This window comes from Bactrocera dorsalis, chromosome 2 (assembly GCF_023373825.1).
Source record: "Bactrocera dorsalis isolate Fly_Bdor chromosome 2, ASM2337382v1, whole genome shotgun sequence".
NCBI lineage: Eukaryota > Metazoa > Arthropoda > Insecta > Diptera > Tephritidae > Bactrocera > Bactrocera dorsalis.
The window spans coordinates 36,481,858-36,506,732 of NC_064304.1; the positions used below are offsets into that span (position 1 = coordinate 36,481,858).

At 38.5% G+C, this 24,875-nt stretch overlaps 1 protein-coding gene across 11 annotated transcripts in view; it reads right to left on the reverse strand.

Annotated features, from left to right (window-relative positions):
- The window catches only part of LOC105226373 (uncharacterized), a 60,694-nt gene that overhangs the window by 19,575 nt on the left and 16,244 nt on the right, over window positions 1-24,875 (reverse strand). For 4 of the 11 annotated variants that reach the window (XR_007421802.1, XM_049449178.1, XM_049449180.1 and 1 more), the window contains exons 4-7: window positions 3,129-3,628; window positions 2,359-2,496; window positions 1,888-2,196; window positions 1,412-1,651 (exon numbers count right to left, since the gene is read on the reverse strand). Coding sequence is in view for 9 of the 11 variants with exons in the window: in XM_049449178.1 (XP_049305135.1) it covers window positions 1,412-1,651; window positions 1,888-2,196; window positions 2,359-2,496; window positions 3,129-3,628 (1,187 nt within the window). In the remaining 2 variants the exon portion in view is untranslated. Of the gene's footprint in view, window positions 1-1,411; window positions 1,652-1,887; window positions 2,197-2,358; window positions 2,497-3,128; window positions 3,629-6,975; window positions 8,603-24,875 lie in introns of those variants that run through there. The other 7 variants (XM_029550239.2, XM_049449179.1, XM_019990298.3 and 4 more) reach the window with 7 other exon arrangements.

Below are 24,875 nucleotides of genomic sequence, written 5' to 3' on the forward strand. Positions count from 1 at the left end.
GGCTCAAGTGTGAAGCTGTGAGAAACAGTTTAATGAGAGACGACTATATTTGCTCTCTAAGACAATTTTTTCTCAGGTTGAGCATATTCAAACCGACTAAAAAATATCGCCGTGCTTTGTTGTCAGAGAGCTGTTTCCTTGTTTGTGCTGTTGTTGTGTAGTGCTAGCAGAAGAGGGTAATAAAGTAAATACTCGCACTTATTTGTAGTTTGAGATTGCTGGTGGATATTGGCCAACGTATCCACCGTCTGCTCAGAATGAAGAGAAGAAGTGTAGAAAGGTGAAGACGAAACCGATATTCCATCACTTGTCTTCGTGGTTTGGACGTCATTTAGTACGAAGGAGATTCTAAACAAGAACCACTTTATTAGTTAAGAAAGGAAGAATTATTTTCAAAACTAGTTTCGTTTTGGGGGTCTGGACATAGTGGAACTGTAGGAAACTGCAAGGCTTATGAACTTGCTTGGTCTTTATATCTTACTAGTTGGAGCATGGGAACGAATATTTAGGAGCTCCACTAGCTTCTTGCGGTTCATTACTCTATGCTTTGGTCTCATACGAGCTCGGCAAATACTGATCAGTTACTAGCGACCGCAAGGTTCTGGTCCAAAATGAATCATAGAAGCTCTAGTGTGATTCTCGTCCTCAGCAGAGTTCACCTTGACATTGCCCTAACAGAATACATGTGGAAAGATTAGAAACGCTGGTCAGTTACTAGCAACCGATCGACCGCAATGTCCTTCTGGCCCAAAACGAATCATGAAAGGTCTAGTGAGATCCCCGTCCTCAGCAGAGTTCACCTGGATATTGCCCCAACGGGCTTTATTTGGTAAGATTAAACATTTTATCGGATGCCTGTTACATAAGCTGCTGGGAAGAGGATGCGATAAACCGATTTTAACACTTTCTTCTAAAGTGTCCCGTACTTTTAGAGTAAGGCTAAAATATCTTGGAACTCACACTTTTGAGCATAACGGTAAAATAGCGGAAATAAAGAACCTAAACAGATTAGTGAAGGGTTCAGGAGTTTTTATCGGTCTTCACGAAGCAGCGTACTTAGCTGACAAGGTGTGATTCCACCATCATCTCGGGGAATCTTTCATCTAACCTAACTTTCTGTTTGAAGAATTAATTATATAAATATTCAGTAATCATGCAAAATATAAGCATTACCTACGTATAAAACTAAATTATGCCTGACCTTAATCAGGACTTTCAATTTGAAGCAATCAAGCGTGTTAGTATGTATGTTTTTGGGTTTCAAGTTTCGAATTAGATTAGTCACACTGTTTTTAGAAAGCAATAGCAAGTCAATACGCGAAGCCGACTAGATTTGCATGTTTGCTCAGCAAATCATTATCAATATCACACAAACAAAAATAACAGACGACAAAACTTCTATACTAGGCACCTCGTCTACCTTTGAGTTCTCGGCCAACAGTTGGTGTACACGCGACAGCTCACGCTCGAGCATGTGTTGTTGCTTTTTGGCCGCCTCGAGCGCCATCGGCGGACCCGAAGTGTCTTGTATGCGCGCACGTAAGCCGCCCAGAGCGCGTTCCAGCTCCTCCTTGTCACGCTGTAAGTTTTGCAGTGTGCCAGATTCCTCTTGCAACAGCTGATCGAGTTGATAGAGTTGATGCACCTTTGACTGTTGGAGCAAGAGAGACAGAAAGTTTATGTAGAGTTGTAATTGTAGAGAGAAATTGAGTAGCAGAGAGTAGGAATTGTAAAGGGCGCATATATAAAGTAGAAAGTTGAAAGAGAGGCAGTGAGAGTGACAAAGTTGTAAAGTTAGCAAATATAGTGAAAAAATGGTAAAAATCTTTCATTTTAATGAATAAAAAGTTAATTTTATTTTAAAATATATTTAAAATTTACAATCACCTGCAGCTCGCTGTGATTCGGACTGAGCCGATCCCACTGCTTTTGCTCCTCCAGCAAGAGGCGTCGCTCCTGCATGCGCTGATTAAATTCGAGACGATCCAGTGTCACAGCCTCGTTGCGTTGCGGCTGACGGCCGTTGATGTCGTTGTTGCGATAAAGTGAGCCCAACTTCACCATATTGTCGACCAAGTTGACCAGCGGTTTGCTCTTCTCATACTGGCGCTCCAGATCGAGCAGATGTTGCTTCAGGTAGTCCAGGCGCTGTATGCTTTCGGCGCGTGTGAGACCCTCAGCAGTGCGTAAACGATTCTAGCGAAATTCACATATTTGTTAGTAAAAAATATTAAAATTTTTGCGAAGCTGTAAGTGAGTGTTAGAAGTCACTAATAATACTAAATATGGTTAAATGACCGACACCCGGTATTGAGTTATGCAAACTATTTTTTAACTGCTATGCTATGAGTTAACAACCTGCACTTCATGTATATCGCTGCAACATTGCTCGATGGCGCGCGCTGTATTGCTGTTCTGGCGCCTCAACTGTATCAGCAGCAGCACCAGCTCCTCGTGTGTGCGGCTCAGCAAATCGCCGGCGGAAACGTCCAGATTCTAAGCGTCGGGCGGTTGGTGGTGAGCAAATTACGCAAGCAGGCGGGAAAGCGGCGAATTTGTTTTGTTTTTAATTTTCAAGCATTTCAATAACAAAATAATGCGGCGCATAAAAATAAACGAAAACGAAAATAAAATTACAAAAAATCAAAAAGTTTGCACATTAATAAAGCAGTAAATGTTAAAGAAAAGACAACGCAAAAACTTAATAACACAAGAAGTCAAACAATATTAATGAAATCAGTGGTAAAGGGGTGGCGGAGCGCAGGCAGCAAATCAATAAATTGCTTGTGTTCATTTTAAATTGAATTTCGCGCAATGGCGCGCGCACACACACATACGCGCGCGGCATACTCACCCAAGCGGCTTGCTTACTTGCAGCCAATATTTCGCATTTCACATTTTAAGTTGAAATAATTGTTGCTGTTGTTTGCGTTTTACTTTGACTTGGTCGCGCTGCCACGCGCGTTTATCAGCGCACACCAATATATATTTGTGTGTATGTGTGAATGAATTTTCGGCGTTTGGCGCACACACCCACACGCAGAGACACTATATTTCATGCACTATATTGACAAACGCAACCGCCCAAAAATACATATGTACATATGTGTGCCTGCCCCAGTACTCACCCGCATCTGTGTGCTGGTCTCACGTTCCAGCATATCGATTTCGGCACGACTATCCACGCGCCGCATGGGATACGCTGCTTGTTGTTGTGTATGCTGCTCTTGCCACAATGTGGGGCCCGCGCCGCCTCCTACGCCGCCATAATAGTCGCCACCATTGGCGCTGGGATGCAGCGGCGTCGACGAGGCCAAGATGCTGTTGCCACCTGCTATGAGCCCGTTACTGCCGTAAACGCCACCAACACCACCACCCAGGCCAACAAAGCCACTGCGTTGATCCGTGAGTGTTGTTGTCTTCGCGTACTTCGTGTCGTGCGCCGTGCCGTAGTAGGAGTTCGTTAGTGCGCCCAGCGTTTGATCGTAAGTGCCTTGCGCTAAGTGTTGTTGTTGTTGCTGTTGTAGTTGCTGCTGCTGTAGCGGATTGTGTGCATCCGAGGGATCTGGTTTAACGGTAAGATTGCCTTTGGGTAAATTGCATACATTCCGCACCGAAATTGACGCTGCTGCTGGCGGCACACGTAGCGTTGTTACAACAGTTGCAGTTGTGGCGTTGTGTTCACACACATTTTCGCAGTTATGTATAGTTACATGTATATGTGTGTGTTTGTATATATATGTGTGTGTGTGTGTGGAAGAGAAGAGCAAAGAGAAAAAAGACAAAATGACAAATTGCAAGTGCCAAAGTTTTAATTCTCAAACCAATATAGAAGCAGTAAAGAGAGCTGGAGAGCTCGATAGTTGCAGAGCTGACTAAAGGTATAGTGAGGCATACATAGTGTAGTAAGGAAAAGCGCAATGTAGTTGTAGTAAAGTGATAGCATGGGGGACTTTGGAGTTAATGTGAAGGAATGCCTGAGAGACGCTGAACCATTAATAACATTTTGAAGGTTTGCTTGTGGTGTGAAGAGCTGGTTGATTTATGTAAGCTGCGAGTAAGAAGCACTACAATGATAACGACTGGCTGTTGTGCCATAAAAATTACTAACTATAATATGTACAGTTATGCAGGCAGGTTTTTTTTTGTTTATTTTTTCAAAAATGTGATGGGAAACAGAATTTATTTGTATCGATGTTGTATATATTTTAATTAGAACTCAATCAACATTAAGTCAAATAATGTATGGAGCGAGAAATTTTAGAGAGAGTAAAAGCGCACAAATTTTAATTAACAGTTTGAAATAAATGATAATTCTAGCTAGCAAGAGTGGTTAAATGATTAGTTCATTTTATTACAGCTATAAGACTGTACCATTAAAAGTTAGTTCTGTTAACAGAAATGCTAAGGAGAACTGTTAATATTCTGTAGTATTACAAGTATGACTTATAAGTTCTGATATTTTCTAAACATTTTGTTTGAAAGTGAGGTGTTTTATAATTTTTCTGACGCCAAAATTTTATAATAATATCTGTTGATGAAATGTTATTGATATTATTATATAATTATTAAAATAAATTAATTAAAAATTCAAATTTCTAGTAACTTTTGTAGTCTAAAGGCGGCGATATTTTGAAGTTTTTCGTTATTAAGCAAAATTTGTGGATGTCAGTATCAATTATCAAAAGTATTGCATACTGATTTTTAATATTTTAAAAATTTTTAACTGAAGACTTGCATTTTAAACGCGAAAATATTTGGTGTCGCCAAAGCTTTATAACATGATTAAAAAAAAAAATATTATAATTTCAAGTTAGAAATAATTATTAACTAATTTATTTATTATGATTTTTTTACCTAATAAAACTTTTGGATATCAGTTTGAACCTTTAAAAATACTGAATATTAAATTTTAAATTTTTAAATAAAATATATTTTTCTTGTGTTGTCTTTAGGAATTTATAAAAGCTTTTTGGAAAAAAAAACATCAATTTTCACCTGCAAGACGAATTGTATATCAAAAAGCGAAAATATTTGGTGTTGCCTGCATTTTATATGTTGCACAGCTTTCTTAGAACCAACTTCTGTACGAAAGTGCGGTTACTTAGGCGTTACATGGGTTTACGGGTTTCAAAAAAATTTTTATTGCCTTTTTAAATTATACAATTCCTAAATTTTCAAATTGATTCGTGTAATAGTTTCGGAGATACTGCCTTGAGAACTTCTTCGCTCGAGGCTAGCTAGGCTAAGTCGTCTTTAAGCGAGTTTTTCTCGAAACTGTGTCTTTGAAATTGGTTGGTAAGATGTCTCGAGAACTGCTCAACTGAGCTTGGATGTACAATCCTTAAAGATTTTTTCCATTACAACTACTTGAAAAAAAAATGTCGCGAAACTTTCACAGAAATTTTAATTTTTTTTTTGGTAAAAATGTCTGCCTAAAATCCAATTTTCAGTTTTTTTCCTATGTCCAAGTTCTAAGTTAAGGTTTTAACTAAAATACGTATTTTTTCACTTTAAATGTTCCTGCAAGGAGTTATCCTGCCAACATGAGCGTATCTTTTTTCCGAGGGATCACCGGATATGGCGTCGCAATGGCCGAGTTTAATTTTTCTTTTTTTCAAAAAATTTCAAAATTTCTTTGTCAATAGAGCATGTTTGTAACAATAAAAAATTTTGATAAAATTTTTAATTTTTTATTTGAGGAAAAAATTATTGAAAAAAAGCTGTTTTTACACAAAAAACCTATGTAACCCCTTAATTTATCTGACGGAGCACCTGAATGATTGTCTGAACATACCCTTTATATTGTGAAAATGTTTTATGTAATTTACCATACCATTGTGTACCATAAAAAGGGTTATTATGAATAATATAATGAAAAAAAAAATAATAATTGAAAAACTAAAGATCTAACTATATAACTAGGGTAGCAAATACTAGGTGTTATCGAATTGCGTTGAGTAAAGTCGGCACAAATATTTTTCTAAAAAAAAATTGGGTCAAGTCTGACAAAACGATGCTGCTTTTCAAAGTTCTACTTTTTGTAAGCAGTTCTAAATTTTTTATCAACGATTCGCTGCAAAGTAATGCATGGCGAATCGAAGACAGCTATAAATAACTATTTTATATAAAATGTATATTTTGGAAGCTCCTGGTATATTAGCTGTCTTCGATTCACTATTTCTATGTTTAGTTCTGCTTTCTTGTCAAAAAATTTCATGTGAAAGCAAAAACAAAATTATTGAGTTTAATTCGTAGAAGAGAGTATGCGGATACCGCTATTTTCAATGCTACCACGTTTTGTTTAGCATATGTTACAGCAGTTTTACTATTGTGAATGGTTCGTATGACAGTTGAGAAAAGCAGTATTTTTTAAAATAAAAACTGTATTTTTTTTAATGAAAAACTTTGATTAATTAGAACACGTCTCACTAACTCATAATTCCAAACTATGCACTAATAGTATAACCAGCCATCATATGATTTAGGAAAAATATTAAAAATTTACATTTTTACAATGACATAAATAAAAAAGCGGTAAAAATTACATATAAATTTCAAACTCGAGCAGTGTTAAGGATTTTTTACACAAAATTTACACTTTTTACACAACAACATTAGACTATTTATAAAAATAATGGATAGTTTTGCAGCCAGACAACTTAACTATGCACACTTCCGTTAGGTGGCAGTCTGAAGAGCACTTGCAAATGTTAATTTGTGGTAGTAAATACATATATGCATGTGTGTGAGTGTGTAAATAACCAGAGCTGCTGTGTTAATTAGCGTTTGGGCCAAAACTAAAACGTTCTTAAAAATACACTAGAGTAAATATTAATTGCGGAAATTTGAAATAATAGCAGGAAGCTTTTGAAAATATTAATAAATTTACAGTTAATTTTAAAGAAAGAGCAATGAAGCGGAGCAGTAAGTATACATATTTGTAGTATTGTAAGAAAAAATATAGTTGCTTACCATTTTATTTGCATTGCATTTTTTTTAACTATTTTTATATGTTTTTCAATATTTGTTTACCATTAGAGAGTTAAATTGTTTATAGCGACAATAACAACAACAGTCAACAAAGCCATGACAATCAACGCCTATTGATAGACAACAAATATGCGCGTCGCTGTAAGTGTATGTGTGCGTGTCGCGGTTTCGCGTTATTTGCTTGCATGTGTGTGTGTGTGTGTCTGAATAGTTGCGCCAGTCTGTCTAACTGTCTAGTCGCTGTTTTGCAGCATATTTGCATATATATTTAACAACTTTGTATTTACACATATATTTATTGTTGTGGACTTGGCATTTTGTGGGTATAAGTGTGTGCGTGTGTGCAAAATTTCGTGCAAATTCAATCAATTTATACTCATATGTACATGCACATACATAAACTATATAAAGGCATGCTTTAAAGAGCACATATAGTGCGCGGGGCCTTTGTGTATGCTACGTTTGCGCTCACACATTTGTTTGCATGTGTGTTTGCGCGCGCTATTGTGTGCTGGTTTATTTTCTAATTTGTATGCGCCGCGTTGGGATTTCAACAAGCCTATAATGTTGCGCGCGGTGTTTAAACTCGATGGAAAGCGCTGTAGTTAAGGTTTTGTCGACAGAGCTGATACAATGAGCGGCTTTCTATTGGCATATTTATATATTATAGTTTTTTTTGTTGTATTTGCTACCTTTCTTGTGGTTACATGCACATTGTGCGTTGTTTGAATAGAAGCTAACAACAACATTTAACGATTTTTTTTTTATTGAAAGTGTCAGCATTCATGTGTGGTCTCGTGCGGCCAGTCAGCGCGCGGCAACTGTTGCGTCTAACCAGAACAGGTGTTTTTGCTTATTGTTAATATTTATTTTATTTTATTTACTTTATTTTATTTACTTTACACTTAGTTGCCTTTATCTTATATACTATTATTTTGTGCATTTGTACATTTGTCGGCGCTTTATTCCGCATCGGTTGTGCAGGGCGTATGCGCAACATTGTCATTGTCATCACAGCTCACATTCAATTGCTCCATAATGGCGCGCACTGTGCTGCCCACACTTGTGAGACTCTCACTGCCGCAGGGATTGTCATTTTCCGAGTTGCTATTGCTGCCCGAATGCTTCATTAGGCCGCTGGACATGGAGTCCCATTGGCGTATCGTCTCGCGATCGATCTCCACCGATTTATGCGACAAGTTTGAGCCACTGTCCGTGCGCAACACCTCATACACATCCGAGCTGTGACCGTCGTCTCCAATATGTTCCTGCAGCTGTACGTAAACATCATTTTCATTGAGGCGATCCTCGTCGGCAGCGCGCGCATGCCGCGCGTTGTGTGGCGTAAGCGGTTCGCTCAAGCGCGGCTTGTATGCAGCGCGTACCTGCTGTGATACATTGTCGTTCACGTAGGTGACATCACGTGTGATTTTCGCTTTGTGCGCGCACCGTTCGCCACCATGTAGTTCACGTCTCATGAGCGTCGTCGGGCTGGGCGCTATGCGATCGAGATCGTCTAGTGAGCGCGCATGGCGTTGTGAGACGCGTCGCAAGCTTTCGCGCCACAGCGTGTCTTCCTCCCATAGCAGCTCACCGGTTATGGGTGCGCCTAGAACGGAGAATTTCTGTGTGTTATTTGTGTTTATGCCAGCGACGGCGTGTGCCGTTTTAGTATTAGTGTTAGTGGACGTTCGGCCTCCGTGTGGAGACGCTGCTACATCACTACCTTCACCGACAACCATATGATTTGTATGACCCAGTGCTCCCAAACCGATGATGTTACTGTGTCCCAATTGTTGCTGTTGCATATTTGTGAGTTTCGCCGAACTACCACCACCGCCGCTGCCGCCAACTCTAGCGCCGCGGCCGGCGGTATAAGTCTGATAAGGGGAATGAGTTTGTGGTGACGCGGATGGTGTGTGCGTGATGGCAGTGGGATATGCATTGATGGCCGTTAGTTCAGTATGTACATGCGGTAGGTTAGTCTGCTGAAAGTTGCTCATTTTGGTGGTGTGCGCGTGACGACGCTGATCAGTGGCTGCTACCATCGAGGAAGTAGCTGTGTTGGCGGCTGCTAGAGCTGCGGCAGCAGTCTCGCTGGCATTGAGAATTTTTCCCGAGCGGTAGCTCAACTTTTCCACATTCGTCTTCATTTTATACAAATTTTTACTATCGATCGCCTGATCCTTGTCGGCCAACAGATCCACATTTATGTTTGAAATTACGCGTCCATGGCCATCGATGGGATTGTGTATGTGCGCTATATTCGAGCCATGCGCGTGTACGTCGCGCTGGTTGTTCAAGGGCGCTGTAGGTGTGGCGATCAACTCGCGACTGCTGCTGAGTTCGGAATAATAATATGGTGCGGATTTGTCAGAGATGTTGCTATTATTCCGACTGTGTATGGGTGTGTAGTACTTTGAATGATCGTGGTCGCCGGAGGTGGGTGTAAGGCAGCCTGCAGCGGCAGCAGCACCCTCGCGTGTGTCGCCGCCTAGTCGCTGTAGCGAGTCCGTGGACGACACGAAGCGTATGTTGCCGTAGAAATGTTCGTCGTCTTTGTTGCGGAATGTCTCCGGTGGTTTTATGAGTTTCGTTAGCAGTTCCGTGGATCCGACGGTAAGTGGTGTGTCCAAGAGCGTGTTTTGGTACAGATACAAATCGTTCGATTGCAAATGACTGAGATAAGTATCTAAGTCATGTGACAGTGTCTCCTCGAATTTTTCGCGTAAAGATTCAATCTCGCTAATGGACTCTTCGGACAGTGGACGCCGAGAACGTTGTCGTTCCAATTCAGAGTCCGAGCCTTGACGATGACGAAACTCCACCGCCGAATCGGTTTCACTGCTGTCGCCAGTCGGTGGCGTGGCGTTAAGCATGAATTTCTGCGGCAAAGAACTATTCGATGGATAGCGTCCGGGCGACGCAACATATGAGGGTGAGTTCTGCTTCAGTTTATTATAGAAATCAAAGTCGGACGAAGTGTTGGAACTGTTGTCGGTTTGAAAACTGTAATTCGAGTCGGAGAGCGTACGTTCGTGATGCTTGAGTAGCGCAGCTGCATGTGGCTGTTTGAAATGTACGGCACTGCGTTGTTTCGAGAACTGATCCGGCAATGATAAACGACTACACTTTAAGGTCGTTTCGGCCTTCTGTCTATTCAACGAAGTGTTACTTGCATGTAACTTCGGTATTTGGTCATACGATAGATTGATCTTCGTTACGCTACCGCTGCTGCTGTCGCGTCGCTTCACCGTATCGTAATGTTCGGAAGAGAATATCTCTTCCGTTTTCAAGTCCTCCATTGGCGGCGGTGAGGCTGGTATAGGCGGCGGCGAAACTATTTCACTATCAGAGCTTTCGGCACAATCCGCCAGTGGTGTCGATGCACCTAGATAATATGAGGCCGGACGGAAAGTGTCCGATAGACTGAAGCGGGTACGTGAGCGCATCTTTTTGAGATCGGTATGCTTTGTAGACTCATCGTCAGCGTCGGAACTATCCGATACATGTGACATTGTGCTCTGTGACTGCTTTAGTATATCGGGTAGATCTTTGCGCTTGCATTGTGCACGCTCTGCGCTGGACTTTTTCGCTTTCTTCTTCAGTGTATCAGTAGCTTTTTTGTTCTTCTTCAATGTCGACCTACCGGATGAGCTGTGCAACTCATCGGCCGGCAATGGTGGTGGCAGTTGCGGCAAGTTACTTGCAGCAGCAGCGCTGCTTAGTGCGGCGGCTGTATGGCTGCCACTTTCGCTTATGCTGCTGGCTGCGCTTAATTCCATATACACAGGCTCTGCTTGTATTTGCAGCTGCTTGGCCTTGACAGCAGCGCTAGTTAGCGCTGGACCGTCGTGTGGATTTATGCACATAATTTCATAATTTGACCTGGAATCTTCATCGGGGAGGTTTTTACTCATTTCTACATAGGGATTCTCCTCCTCAGTGGTGGAGTCATGCAGACTTATTAGCGTCAAATTGCCAGACTGCGCCAAATCGCTCTTCTTCGGCGTCATTGGCAGATAGTGATTCTCGTCGAAAGTCAGCGTGGCCATAAGCGGAGTGCGCGGCTCAGCCGCAATTACTGGTTTCAGCTCAGGTGCAGTGGGTACCGTTGTGCTGGTATCCGCGACCGCACCAACCTGCTGACTATTAGTGTGTGCTTGGTTATCTGTTGGCATTGCAGTTTCATCTTCTGCGTCTGCTTCTACGGCCAAAGCTTCGTCGAGATCATCGTCAGTATATTCCTCACCCACCGTGTCGTCGTCCTCATCTGTGTCATCTCGTGTATTTGCAGTAATGTCAGTCGTGACAACTCTTGCATCATCCTCAGCTTTGTTGGACTCATTTTTCAGCTGACTGCTCAAGTTTTCATCCACTACCGCCGTCTCCCTTCCAACTAGCAATTTTGCACTTTCCTCAACTTCTACATACATATCCTTCGTTTCTTTTTCCCTCACCGCCTTCAAGTTAGCCTCTTGCATTCTTTGATAAACTTGCAACTGCGCCAACATTGGCGTCTCCTGTTCATTTATTGTCTGCATTGACATTGTCTCTTTCGCTTGCACGAGTTCGTGCGTCCGTTCAGTAGTGTCGCTCGCCACCACACGCTTAAAATTACCGGCATCATAATTATCTGTAGTGTCTGCGGTTTCCTGCTCATCATCAGTGGCGGCTTGTCGCTCTTCCAACTGCAGCTCCACTTCATCCGTCAACTCGACGGCGTGCCCGCTGCCCTCTTCGTAGTTCTCAGTAAATTGCACATTTTCATAAGTCTTCGATGGTGAAGGCGTTGGCGTCAGCGTCTTTGTGGTGTAGACGGGTGTGTATGTGGTAATTTGCGGTGATTTCGGCGCCGGTTTCTTGGGTAGGATGGGCACCTCCGGTGGCACCGCTGCATTATCCTTAAACGCCGCCATATTCAATTGCAATTTCGCGTGTTGCGCCAACGTTCCGCTTTGGCTTTCGTAAGTTTCGTTGGGCTTTGCTCTATCTCCACTGTTCTTCAGTATGGGTTTCGGCATAGTTAGTGCTTTTGTTGTTGCTAACGTTGTTGTGTTGTTGTTTTTGTTATTGGTATCGGTCGGCGCTGTCACTGTCACTATTTCGCGTGCGTCTGTCTTGTCGCTAACTGTCTTTGTGGCGCGCATTAGTGTGCTTGTTTGTACTGGTGTTTGTGTTGTTGTTGTTGTTGTAGGTATGTGCGTTGTTGTGCCTGTATTCGTTTCGGCGAAGGTAATTGTTGACTTTGTTGCTATATTACTTTTATTATCACCCTCAATGGCTTGGCCAGCAGCCGCAGCAGCGTGTGTTGTTGCTGCTGCTGCCATTGACGTCTGGCTAATGGCACCAGAGACAATGCCGCCACCTGTCGCTAAACTAGTAATGGTAGCTAGAGTAGTAGTAGTGGTAGTAGTGATAACAGACTTGGTAGGAATGGTAGTGGTGTTTGTGGTTGTGGTGGTGGTGGACCTTCCTGCTGGCCTGCCGTTTGTGTTGTCTCCATCTGACAGGGGGTTTTTTGGGCACACAGCGCATACGATTTGTTGTACAGTTTACAGTTTTAACGGTGTTTTATTTATGATTATTATTTTTGTTTTGGATTTGTTGTGGTGATTTTTATTTTACAAAAATTACAATTTTCCAAATCAAAACCAAACAAAATGTGTTTAATTTTTTTTTTTTAATTTTTGTACACGCAAAACAAAATACGAACAAAAAATATGGAAAAAAGAAAAACAAAAACGAATTCTTAATTAAACAAAGTTCAACAATGGATACTGAAAATATTTTGCAAATGTTGATGAATTCAGTGCGAAGTTTTTAATTTTAAACAATTTATTTGGTAAATAAATTAATTTCGGTTTCAGGTTAGATTGAAGGTGAAAAATGCTTTACAGCCAATAGTGAGTACAGTTAGCCACTTTGAGTGCACCAATTAACCCAGTTTCTATTTGTGAACAAGTAAAGAAGGAAAGCTACTGAAAAGGGAGGTGGAAAATTAAAAGCAAAAGGAAAAAATAAAAAAAGTAATTATATACAAAGCTTAAAGAAAAGCTAACCTAAATGTGTACATATAAGAGTAAACACTTTAATGATTGATAAAAGTACAGTTACAGACAGTTAAATAACCTTGCTTAAGCCCCACAAAACCCAGTGTGAAATATTAAAATTCGAAAAGTACCGTAATAACAGAGCAACGCTGCTATGCACGTATAAAATAATGTTCATATATACGTATACTTGTAAGGCCGCAAGGCAACCACCAACCACAAAACACAGAAATCGTAAATAAAAAAATAATAATATGAATATTATTAAATAAGAAAAAAATATAAAAAAATAAATAAATATATTTAAATAAAAAAAATGTTATTAAATAAGAAAAAACTATACAAAATAAGTGCATTTGAGAGATAACAGATCTATAAAATTAAAAAAAAAAATTTAGAAATAAAAATAAAAATTTTTAAAGCAAAAAAAAATCTAAAAAATATTCTACTATTGCAAAAAATTAAAAAAAAAAATATTCTACAAGATATTCTAAAAAATTTACAATATAAGAAAAAACTAAATACAACCACGACTTAAGCCTACGTACTGCCAGCGGCGTGGAACGCAAAAGCAAAAAAAGCAAAAAAAATAAAATAAAATAAAATAAAAAGCGCGCCAGCCGTACAACTCATCAGGAGCTCCTCCCAGCAGCTGTGTGTGTGCTTTTTTAATTTGCAAGGCAAATATGTGCAAGCGAAAAACTGTTATATTAACCTAAATTTATGTGCATGCACATGTGCTTGTAATCATGCCAAAAAAAAAAAAATAATTAATTAAAACAAAAAAATACAGCAAATTCACAACTACATGCATAATTTAAGCGCCACAGCTTTTAGCTCGTAGTAAAAAAAAAAATAAATACAACTTAAATGAATCCTCAATGCAAACACTACAACAAATATGTTTACTGTAAAAATTAAAAAGAACAATAATGGTAAAGTACAACTGTTCTGTGTAAGAAAAAAAGTTAACTGCAGTGGCACCGAAGCTGGAATACCCTTTACAAATAAAGAACTGCATAAAGGACTTGATTTTGTTCGTTCAGTTTGTATGGCAACAATATGCTATCGTGGTTCGATCTGGACAATTTCTTCAGATACTGTAGCACTGATTTAGGAAACACTCAGTGCTTAACTTCGTTACGATATCTTTTCAATATAAGCGGTTGAGTGGTTCTTAGGGAGAAAAGGACGTAATATCAGATCTTTATATCAAAAGCTGAGAGACTTGACCAAAGTACACGGCTAATTCGACTCAACTCATCACGGTGATCATTTATGGTATGAGCAGAAAATAGTAAAACTTTGTTCATAATTTAAAAATTCTTAAATTATTCTGAAAAGCTATGTATGTCCTTCCTCTCAATATAATTCCCCTTGGCCCCTCTACAATTACGCCAACGTTTTTCCCATAAATCGAAATTGTTGTTGAATTCAATTTCCGGAATAGGCTTCAATGCGCCTAGCGATTAACGTTTAATGGCTTCAATTGACTTAAAACGGTTTCCCCGAAACGGTCGTTTGCATTTGCTGAATAGCGAGAAGTCACACGGAGCTGAATCAGATGAATACGGTGATTGCGACACGGTATTGGTTGAAAATTTGGCGAAAGACTCACGAAGAATCAAGGCAGTATGCGACGGTGCACTATCAGGGAAGCAAAAACCAAGAGTTTTCGGCACATAATTCCGGTTTGTTTTTACGAATAGCTTCGCGTCAACTACTCGTAACACTCAAATAGTATTTATTGTTGAAAGTGTGGCCAGTCGGAAGAGATGCGGAGTCCACCACATCTTCAGAATTGAAGTAAACTGTCAAAATAACCTTGATTTTTTACTTGTTTTGTCGTAATTTTTGGCCTTCAAGCAATGGGTTTTTGCGTCAAATTTAAATTAAAAAGTTTTACTATTTTTTGCCCACCTTATATGGTAAGCGACGTTTTCTTCTTGGTATTACATACTTCGATATACCTTGTCCAGCTTAATAAAAAAAACGTTTTTGCAAGCTTTAATGTTTGATATCCTGAACAGCAGCAGCGCAGCCACATGCCACTGCAATAAGGACAGTGAGGAAAGCACGCAGGTACATGTTTTCGTTTTAAATATATAGCGAGTAAACGAGTATGTACTATACAACGATACTTGCATGCCACAATAAAGCCACTCTGCTAAATGCCAGTGACTTGATTTTTGCTTTGGGCTATGCTAGTCGCTTCGCCTTTATATTTAACTGCCAGTTCTACGTAGTTACATATGTACTATATATCAGATATATGCTAGTGTATATCTGCTATATTTATATCTAACATATACAATGTCGTTGTCATTATCGATGTTGAATTCCGTGCTGTTCTCATTGTCTATATTCACATGTCTTTCAGTTGTTAAAATACAGGAATTCATGTTAGTCCAATGTTGGTTGTTGCAACATATGGCGCTTTGGATAAATTTATGCTTTTTATATGTGTATGTAAATGTGTATACAACATTGGGTTTTCAAGAGAAAAAACAATATTTTCTCCGACATATGCCAGTCTAGCCGCATACGCTTGTAAAAGTTTGAGGTGAATGGTGAAAGACTAATAAAACATTAAAGCTCTTTACATTGAAGGTACGCTAAAAGAGAGCTAATAAATTTGCTCTAAAAGAGTTGCCATTAAAGCAATCACTAGACCTTTTTTTAATATACTTAATTGAGAACGACTATTTGCAAAAATGTTAATATTTAATATGGAGATACCTACAGGAATGGGAGTTGTCAGAGTAATCCAATTGTGACAAAAAAGTACAATTGTAATTTAAATTCCTAGGATAAATAATATTTAGAAAGATGTATTTTGTTAATTTAGTAGGACTGTCCTTAATTACTGCGCCAATTTTGAGCGTGATCTCTCAATAAATTTGCTTACAGCATCTACTCAAGTCGGTGCCCCTTTTTTGTTATTTTTACAATAGATGAAAATATCGAACAAACAATTTGTCTAAAATTTTGCATTTCCTATCAAATTTTGTGTGCAGAATCATTGCGAATGTTAGAAAAGGCTTACGGTGACATAAAACATAAACCAACGATTGGTACAAAGCCTTTAAAGAGGGTCGAGAGATCGTTGAAAATATGCCTCGTTCTGGTCGACCTCTTCAACTTATGAAAATATTAAAAAAAGTCAAGAAGATGGTGTTTGAAAATCGTCAGAAATGAAATTTTTGTGGATATTTTGGGTATGAAACGCGTTCGACCATGACTTGTTCCGATGAAACTGAATTTTTTTTCAAAAATTGTAATGTAAACAGGTCTTTTTGGACATGCTTGATAGTACAAATTCCGTTTCCACATTCATGGAGAGCATTATAACCGCCAATGAGACATGGGTTTATTATTCTTAATCCAAAAACTCAATAAATACCATAGATCAACCACAGAATTTACCAGTTTTGGCTTGGTGTGACTTTTTCTTGTTCGCCAAACTGAAATTGCCGCTCCATGGATGGATTTCAGTCAATGGAAGAGATAAAACAAACTTCGGTGAAGCAGCTGAATACCATCGCAAAAAGTGCTTATGAAAAGTGTTTCGAGGACTGGAAGCACCTGCAGTACGTCAGCCAGGTCGTTTCCGGTTACCCCTATGCAAACTGGCACCCATATGATTTGCACTCGGTTACAGACAGATTGCCTGTTCAAGTGCTGTGACCTTTAGCATGACTTCTAGTGCTGCCTTTGAAAAATTACGACACTGACCTACAGATAAATCAGTTTGTCATATTCCCGTTAGCTAAAAGTCGCTGGCTCGAAACTGGCAAATGTGTTCAGAATAATCCGTAGAACATTTCCTGCATACGTAATTTTCCCATTTGTTGGTTCTTATTATTAATAAGAAGCCAAAAAACGGAAACAGCGAGACAGCGAGTTTTAAGGCGCCTTAAAAATCGCTAGCTGGATCCGCTTTAATATATGTATATACAGGTATACGAGTATATATATCTTCCTGCAAATTTCTAGGTGGAACATTGATAGTTATTAGTGCTAACTGTTCAATGATGCAGAAACATGGACGATGACGAAACGAGATAAAAAAGCACTTGGAGCATTCGACAGAACTGTTCTTCGCAAAATCTCTATAGTTGTGCGTGTGCGCGATGCATTAGAAAGAAGCAGAAACCACGAACTGTATGAGCACTACGGTGACATATAGTCACGCCATGAAGGCTGATGCTCCAGCGAAAAGCCCCTTCGATTCGAGACCCTTGAGTGGACAACGGAAGCAGTGGCGGTCACGCATCCAATGGAAGGACCAAGTGCATAGGGACTTGTTTGCACTATTCATGTAGAACTGACATTATCTCGCAAAAAATAAAGCCCAGCCCAGCCTAGACCGACCCATCGTTGTACGAGGTATGACAATTAAATAATGAGACTGATTTCATAAAAACCGTATATTTGAAAATTATTCTACAACTCTGCCATCCCCTTCAAAGTAGTCCCCTTGGGCAGCTATACAACGATTCTAGCGCGTTTTCCATGCTTTGTAACATTTTTGGAACGCTTCGACTGGGATGTCTGCCAGTAGCTTCGTCACGGCCGCCTGGATTTCCATAATCGACTCAAAATGGGTTCCTTTGACCACCGATTTTGTTTTAGGAAACAAAAAAAAGTCATAAGGCGGCTGTTGCAACACGGCGATCGCTTTAGAGGCCAAATATTGGAACACGCTGAGGGCGGTGTGGCACGGCGCGTTGTCGTAATGATGATTCACAGTTTTGGCGTAAAATTTTATCGCGATGCGTTGCTCTTGATTTCGTTTTTCCATATTCGTGACGAGCACTACAAACACACGTCTACTCAATTTGACGCGGCAGGCGAACTAAGCAAGCTAGAGCAATGGTACATATATCAATGAAGAGGGAAGGATTGGCGGAAAAAGAAAAAGAAAAAGGGTCACAGGTTTACCACAAGCGCGGCAATAAAATCAGTCTCATTACTTAATTGTCAAACCTCGTAATCACACAGCAGATGAAGAAGAAAGGTGAAAATTGGAGGAAAGTCGGAACTAGTTTTTTCTTTAAACTTAGAATAATTCAGTACAGGAAGAAGTTATTTTTTGTAATATAACTGTATTTGCTGCCAGTTCTTTAAGAAACGTCTTATAGGATATTAGCTAGTTGAAAAACCAGTTTCTTACCAAAAGCTCCAAATTTATTTCGAAACCTAGTCTTTTCTAAAGCAAGTACGCATAAGCTAATACTCTATAATAATTACTGCCACAGTTTTGAAAGCGACCGTGTGCCAACAATCCTCTTTACTCTCTCACTCAATTGCCACCTGATGAGTGGGTACAAGCGAAGTACAACAAACGGAAATGATACAAAATTTTGCCAGTCAACAACTCAACAAGAAGGATATATTAAGCGAATTTATTTTACAACCGCATCCTTATTATGTCATACACAAGTTGCGCAAAAGTTTCGTAAAAGTACGAATGTATTTACATATCTTTACATGCATGTGAGTGTGTGTCGAATGCCACCTATGCTTTTTACATGAAACTTTCTGAGGTTATGCAAAAACAAAATCGTTTTGGTTGCAGGAAATAGTCAAATTTCATAGTAGCAAATCAATAACAAAAAATCGCAATAAAAAATATTTTTTTCTTAACTAAAACTAGTTTGCAAGCTATTTATGTTGTTGTATAAGTGTGCATAAAATTAGATGAAGATTCGAGAGGAAGCCAATTGGCGTCGTTTATTTTATTGTTTTGCGAATTGGTTGCTTCTGTTTGCGATTTCTAAGGCGCTTCGGTAGTTGATGCGACTATTTTAAGAAAGCAAAAGTAAGAATAAATATTTTTTTAAAAATTCATATAAATAAAATAAAAATTATATAAATAAAAAAAATATTTCTTAAACAATTTTAAGAGCTATAACTGCAAATTGCAAATATTTTCTACAAAAGTTAAAATCTTACTGATTATTCGCTTGTTCATAAGTTCGAAGCATGAAAAATAAAATGCAAAAAGAAATCATGAGTAAGCTATTCAAAAAATATTGTCAAACCTCCACACAAATTTACTGAATCGTTACTCACAACTGGATAATTAGCTTTTATATAAATCCTAAGCAGATAAACTTAATATATCTTTAATAAATTTAATACATTTTTATGTGTGTGTATTGCTATCCACGCGCAGCATTAAACTTTTGCTAGCTGCTTATCCCTCACTTCGACCTCGCAACACCCACACGTTTAAGTTGCTCATACGCCGCGTTGGCTCGCAAAGCATTCATTAATATTTTGTGGCAGCTGTCTTGATGTGTATGTCCATTACAATTTTCTTCGAATTGTATTTATTTATGGTTACAACGTTGTTGGCGGTAGCTGCGGGTCAATGCTGGTGCGCCATTTATAGAGTCTTTCAGCGAATCTTCGTTTCGCCAAAAGAGATTTATGTGTATAAGAAGGTAAATATAGAAGAGATCGGCCACTCCACCCACGCCAAATCAGAAATCACATTCATTATTAATGTTAATTGAAATAAATACTGGAAATGGGCCGAATATTTACGATATTGCTATTTGAATGAATTTTGTGGTGGAGCAGTGCTGTATTTTTTGGCTTAGGCAAACAGCAATACATAATAATACTTCCATTGTAATCAACTTGCTGAAAACTAGTGAATATTTCTTGCTTTTGAAGTTTCAGAACCCGTTGACTGCTAATGATAAGGACATACTCCTAAATATTCAAAAGTACAAAATATGTATACAAAAGATAAAAAGATGCCATGGTGTGGACCATTGATTATTGAAGAAGTCAATGAAATAATGCTGGAGCGAAATTGGCTGGAGTCTTTTATCTACATATATGTTGAAAGAACTAGTTTTGCAACCAATGAAAATAAAAACCAGTGATAAAAGTGCCAACCGTTGGTCAACCATATATGTACATCTAAAGATGCATTTACTGAATAGGGGGATAACGGCACTAATAAATGACAATCATATTTTTTAAATTACTGAAATAGTAAAAATAAACTTTATAAGACCAAATGAAAAAAATTCAAACTAAATTGAAATAAAGAGACTGATTTGCTTAAGAATAGTAAAAAGGGTGCGTTTTTGGTGAGTAATTAGAACAGTTTAAGCTTTTAAAGGAATTTAATTTCGTGATTAGGTAACAAAAAGAATTTTTTGTCATCCAAAACTGCTACATTGTTTTTTCAAAATATTCTCTATTAAGATCTACATATCGTCACCTGAAATGCAAAATAACGTAACAACATTTTCGGAAATTTACAGTGGCATGAATGAAACTTGAAATAAAATGGAACATGAGTGAAACAAAATTTTAATATTGGTTAAAACTGGTTTATATATGACCGCAGAACCTGAAAATTTTGAACATATGTAATATTATATGTGTAATTTGAAGTAGTGAAGTGTAATCAAAATGACACTCAATTTCGGATTTTTGCATTTCAGGTGACGATATATACTTTTGAATGGGTTTGCACTAATTTTCGTAGCACTTTTGCCACTTTGCTTGCGGAATCTGCAAAAAATGCCTTTTGAACGCATCAACGGCGTATTTAAGTATGGAAAAACCTTGACATATTAGTTTATTTTTGACGTACTAGGATAAAAGGAATGGTGGACGACTCATTAAATCGATGTTTTGAATCCTAAGAAATGCAGTTGTTTCATTCAAACAAATGGTTGTGCACCACTCAGAACTAACTTTTATGTGTCGTTATAGAGGTATGGTTGCTATATGTCCAGTTTTCCAAAAAAATAGGCATTTTGCTTCGAAACTGGCTCAATCACATAATTTCACAATAAATCACCTTTATACGACAGATCAAAATACACGAACCTTTTTTTTGGAGCGATCAACAAAATGTGTGTGCGCTGAACATCAAAAGTTTCCAAAATATCAAATGATTTTGAACAACCATTACGAAATTCATCTTGAAGTGATCTACGACCTCGGTTAAATTCACCATATCATTGATAAGTACTGGTTCTTGATGGACTTTTATCGCCAAAAATTGAATAAAATTCAATTGCATGGTTGTTCAGTTAGTCCGCTCCGAAAGTTGTAAAATAATTTTTAAAAATTGTGTTATTTGTCTGAGATGAATATTTTTAGTCACTGTAAACCACATGCAGCCCTCGCATGTAAAAACGTTGTGAGTGTGTATAACATCAAGAATGTCAAACTTTACTACGAGTTGCGGGGTGCTAGATGGCAACACTAGGCTTGCCAAACCGTGAAATGTAAAAGGTAACCTACATATGACTGAAAACTGAGAATGATCTGTCTAATATTTCAAGCAGTCTTTTCTTTAGTTGATATGTGAAGATTTAACTCAAGAGGTTAATCATTATGGCAGTGTATCTCGCTAGGGAGCTAAACATGGCTAAAAAACTGTTTGGAACTATTTAAACAGGGCTGGAAACAAAAAGAGCCTGATGGGCTCAATTTCAACGAGATGACTAACACCTAAAAATCTCATGGACCGAATTTACATATGTAAACTGCTGTTGAATTGCAGAATCGCAACAATTTCTGCAGCGGATACTTGTGTAACTGGTGCAATGTCACAATGATCACGGTTGAATCGCGATTAGCGGACGCAAACAATGATTAAGCCAAAATTGACGGTTGGGAAGGCTTAGTTATGTATTTGGTAGGATTTCATTCATGTTTAAAACGGCTAAGCTCTTAATTCGGACCTATACTGTCAACAATTGGCCCTGAAGCAGTCGGCTTTGGTCAATTGAATATGAATTAACACAATTCCACCAGCACAACGCCAATCCACTCACATCGTTAGTGGTTTTCTAGAAGCTGCGAGAGGCTCGTTAGGAAGTTTTTATGCATCTTCCTTATAATGCGGACCAGGCAACAAGTGAATGTTAACTGTTTCTGTCTATGATGAATGATTTTTCTGGTGACGAATTCGCCTTAAGAAAACCTAGGGACTACACTAAACCACTTTATTTTTTGTCAATATGGATGAGAGCTTCTATGACAGGTATATTCATCAGCTACGGCGAGTAGACTTACTTAGAACGATAACGAAGATTAAATTTGGTCTGTTTAAAAATTCATTTTGGTATACAAATTTTGCTAAGAAAAATGCCATTCTCTGAAAATTGATTACTTTTTTCAATCTACCACTAACAAAATTTATAGGGTATACAATATCTATTAAATATTAACTTAAATCTCCACGCAATCTGCTCGGAGGCTTTTGTGCCAACATTTAACTTTTCGCGAACACTTCAAACTTCGGCTCCCCCACGTGCTGCTCCCACAGCAATAACGGTAACTAAGTTTACTGCTTAAAAAGCTAACCTTCATTAAATATCCAACTGCCACTGCGACACACACCGGGGAAACGGCGACAGCAGCAGCAGGTTGCAACAGCTGCGAGTTATGTACGCGCGTGCCGCGACCTAAAAATCTCATAAAAAGCACATGAAATCACATCAAAAGGATTAAAGAGCGGCAATAGCAGTAAAAATGAACACGAGAAGGTCAGTCAGCCGGTGACTCTGCTGGCGGTAAGTGAATGATGGCGACCCGCCGCGGCCATATTCACTGCGTCGAGTGCAGACGAGCAGTCACATTGCCGTTGTATTGCCGCTGTCGAGTCGTAAAAAAAATCACATTTTCAAGCAATGCGCGAGATAAAATTATTAAAATGAGCAAAATGGAAAAGAAAGAAAAAGAGAAAAGCCATAATAATAAGGATGCTGAGGCATTGCGTTGGCAGCAGGGCAAAGTTATGAGTCACGGTAGAATATGGCATTGCAACAGTGAAATGTTTTGAAAGTCAGTCAGTCAGATGTGTCGGAAGGGGCAGCGAGGGAGGTGCGCAGTTAGCGGGTAACGAGTGTATGGCAAAGTAGAGCAATGGCACATTGCGGCATTCTAACGGTATTCAAGTGACAGCTGTGCTAGTTAAGCATTTACCGTTACATATAGAATACAAAATTTTTTATATTTTATGTGTGTGTGTGTATAAATACATATAAATAAGTAACGGTAATTAAGCAGTTAAGCCAAGCAGCCGTGAAAGGGTTATCACAGATCTATTATGGCAGCGAACGCAGTCGTAAGAAGATAATAAATAAGTACAAATAATATGCAAATGCAACAGCTACGATAAACAAATAAATAAACAAACAAATAACAAAGGCTTACGCAAGAATTTAATGTAGCAGAATTTTTTTTCTTCTAAAGTATTAGTAACTACAATGCAAAGAATGAGATAAATAAAAAAGGATTTACAAAACGGTGACGAAGAAGAAGAAGAGTATAGCGGAGGCAAGCAAATGAAATTGTAGGCAAAAATAGAAATGAAAAAGAAGAAATGCAAAGTAAAGAGGGATATGAAGAGGCACATAACAGGCAAGAGTTTGTGTATCATAAGAGAGTCTTAAGTACATAAAACACATACAATAATAGAGCTCATATATTATATAGTAAAAAATATGACATATGTTTGTATAGATAGCGAGTAATGCACGCGAATCTCGTGAATTTCAAGGATACAAAATAAGAACATAAAAAATTCGGCAACAACAATGACAGGCGCAAGGGTTCCATTATGGTTTTCGCACAGTTGAAATGTTTGTCTTTTGGGTTTATTGATATTTCTATAGTATTGATGTAATATTTAAAATAATTGACGTTTTTTATAGACTTTGTAGATGCAAATTAGACTTTAGTGGTTCCAAGTAAATATTAAAACTGAAGATTTCTTAACGTATTACTCTATTTTTATGCTGTGTGCTATGAAAAAGTTCAAAAAGAGCTGACAAAGGTCTTTCTCGTGACAAAAATTGCAACTAGGCTAAGCGTATTTCGCGATTAGTCACAAAGAACATAGCACAGCGCTGAAAAAATGCGATTGGTCCGAGAGTAGTTAGTGACTAGTCGCAAAGGAACACATACCCGTGACACTTATTATGTATTTATTTGGAGCAAATTTCTGTGTTTTTGTTCAAACATGTTCGATGAAGAAGATCAAAAGGCTACCAAAGCAGACTGGCTGTTTTCAAGCTTCTAAGGGCACACATTTACTACCCTAACGAGTACGAAATCAGACTAGTTCTTTTATATATTAAATCAAGATATTTTACACTAATTAATCTCAAGTTTATGTGGGCTTTTCGAATACCAGCTTTCCCTTTAAAGGCATGAATTGGTGACTAATTCTTATTCCTATTATAACCTGATGAGAATAGTTCAAGTGCATTTTCTTCGGAGCTTACTCATCGGTTTTTTTGAGGGTAAGTACAGGTTCACGAAGCCACCTAAAGCTTAAAACATAAAATTAATTAAATACAAGAACTTGAGTTTGTTCGTTCAATTTGTACGACAGTTTATGCTATAGAGGTTTGATATCTTTGGGGTGCGATATATGAGCTTCTTCGAGAGTAAAGCACATATGCAAATTTTCAAATCGATATCTCAGTAACTGTGAGACTAGTTCGCCTGTATATAGGCAGACATACAGACGGAGACGCAGACGAACATGGCTAAATTGACTCAGCTCGTCACGCGTTAATATTATAACTTAACTTTTCGAAGATTATTTCATCTCGTACATACCAGAATATGCTCTGAAGCCAATAATACCCTTATTTGAGTATTGGATGATTTCTAATTTTCTATAAACTCCATGTAAGATGAGTTGGCCTTTAGAAAGAGGGAGAGAACTTGATATACGGAGTGCGTTTAAAGATAAATATATTACAGGCTCATTCCTGTATAACGTCAGCGTCAAATGTCCTTGTTGATTCAGCGACAGATCTTAAACAGATA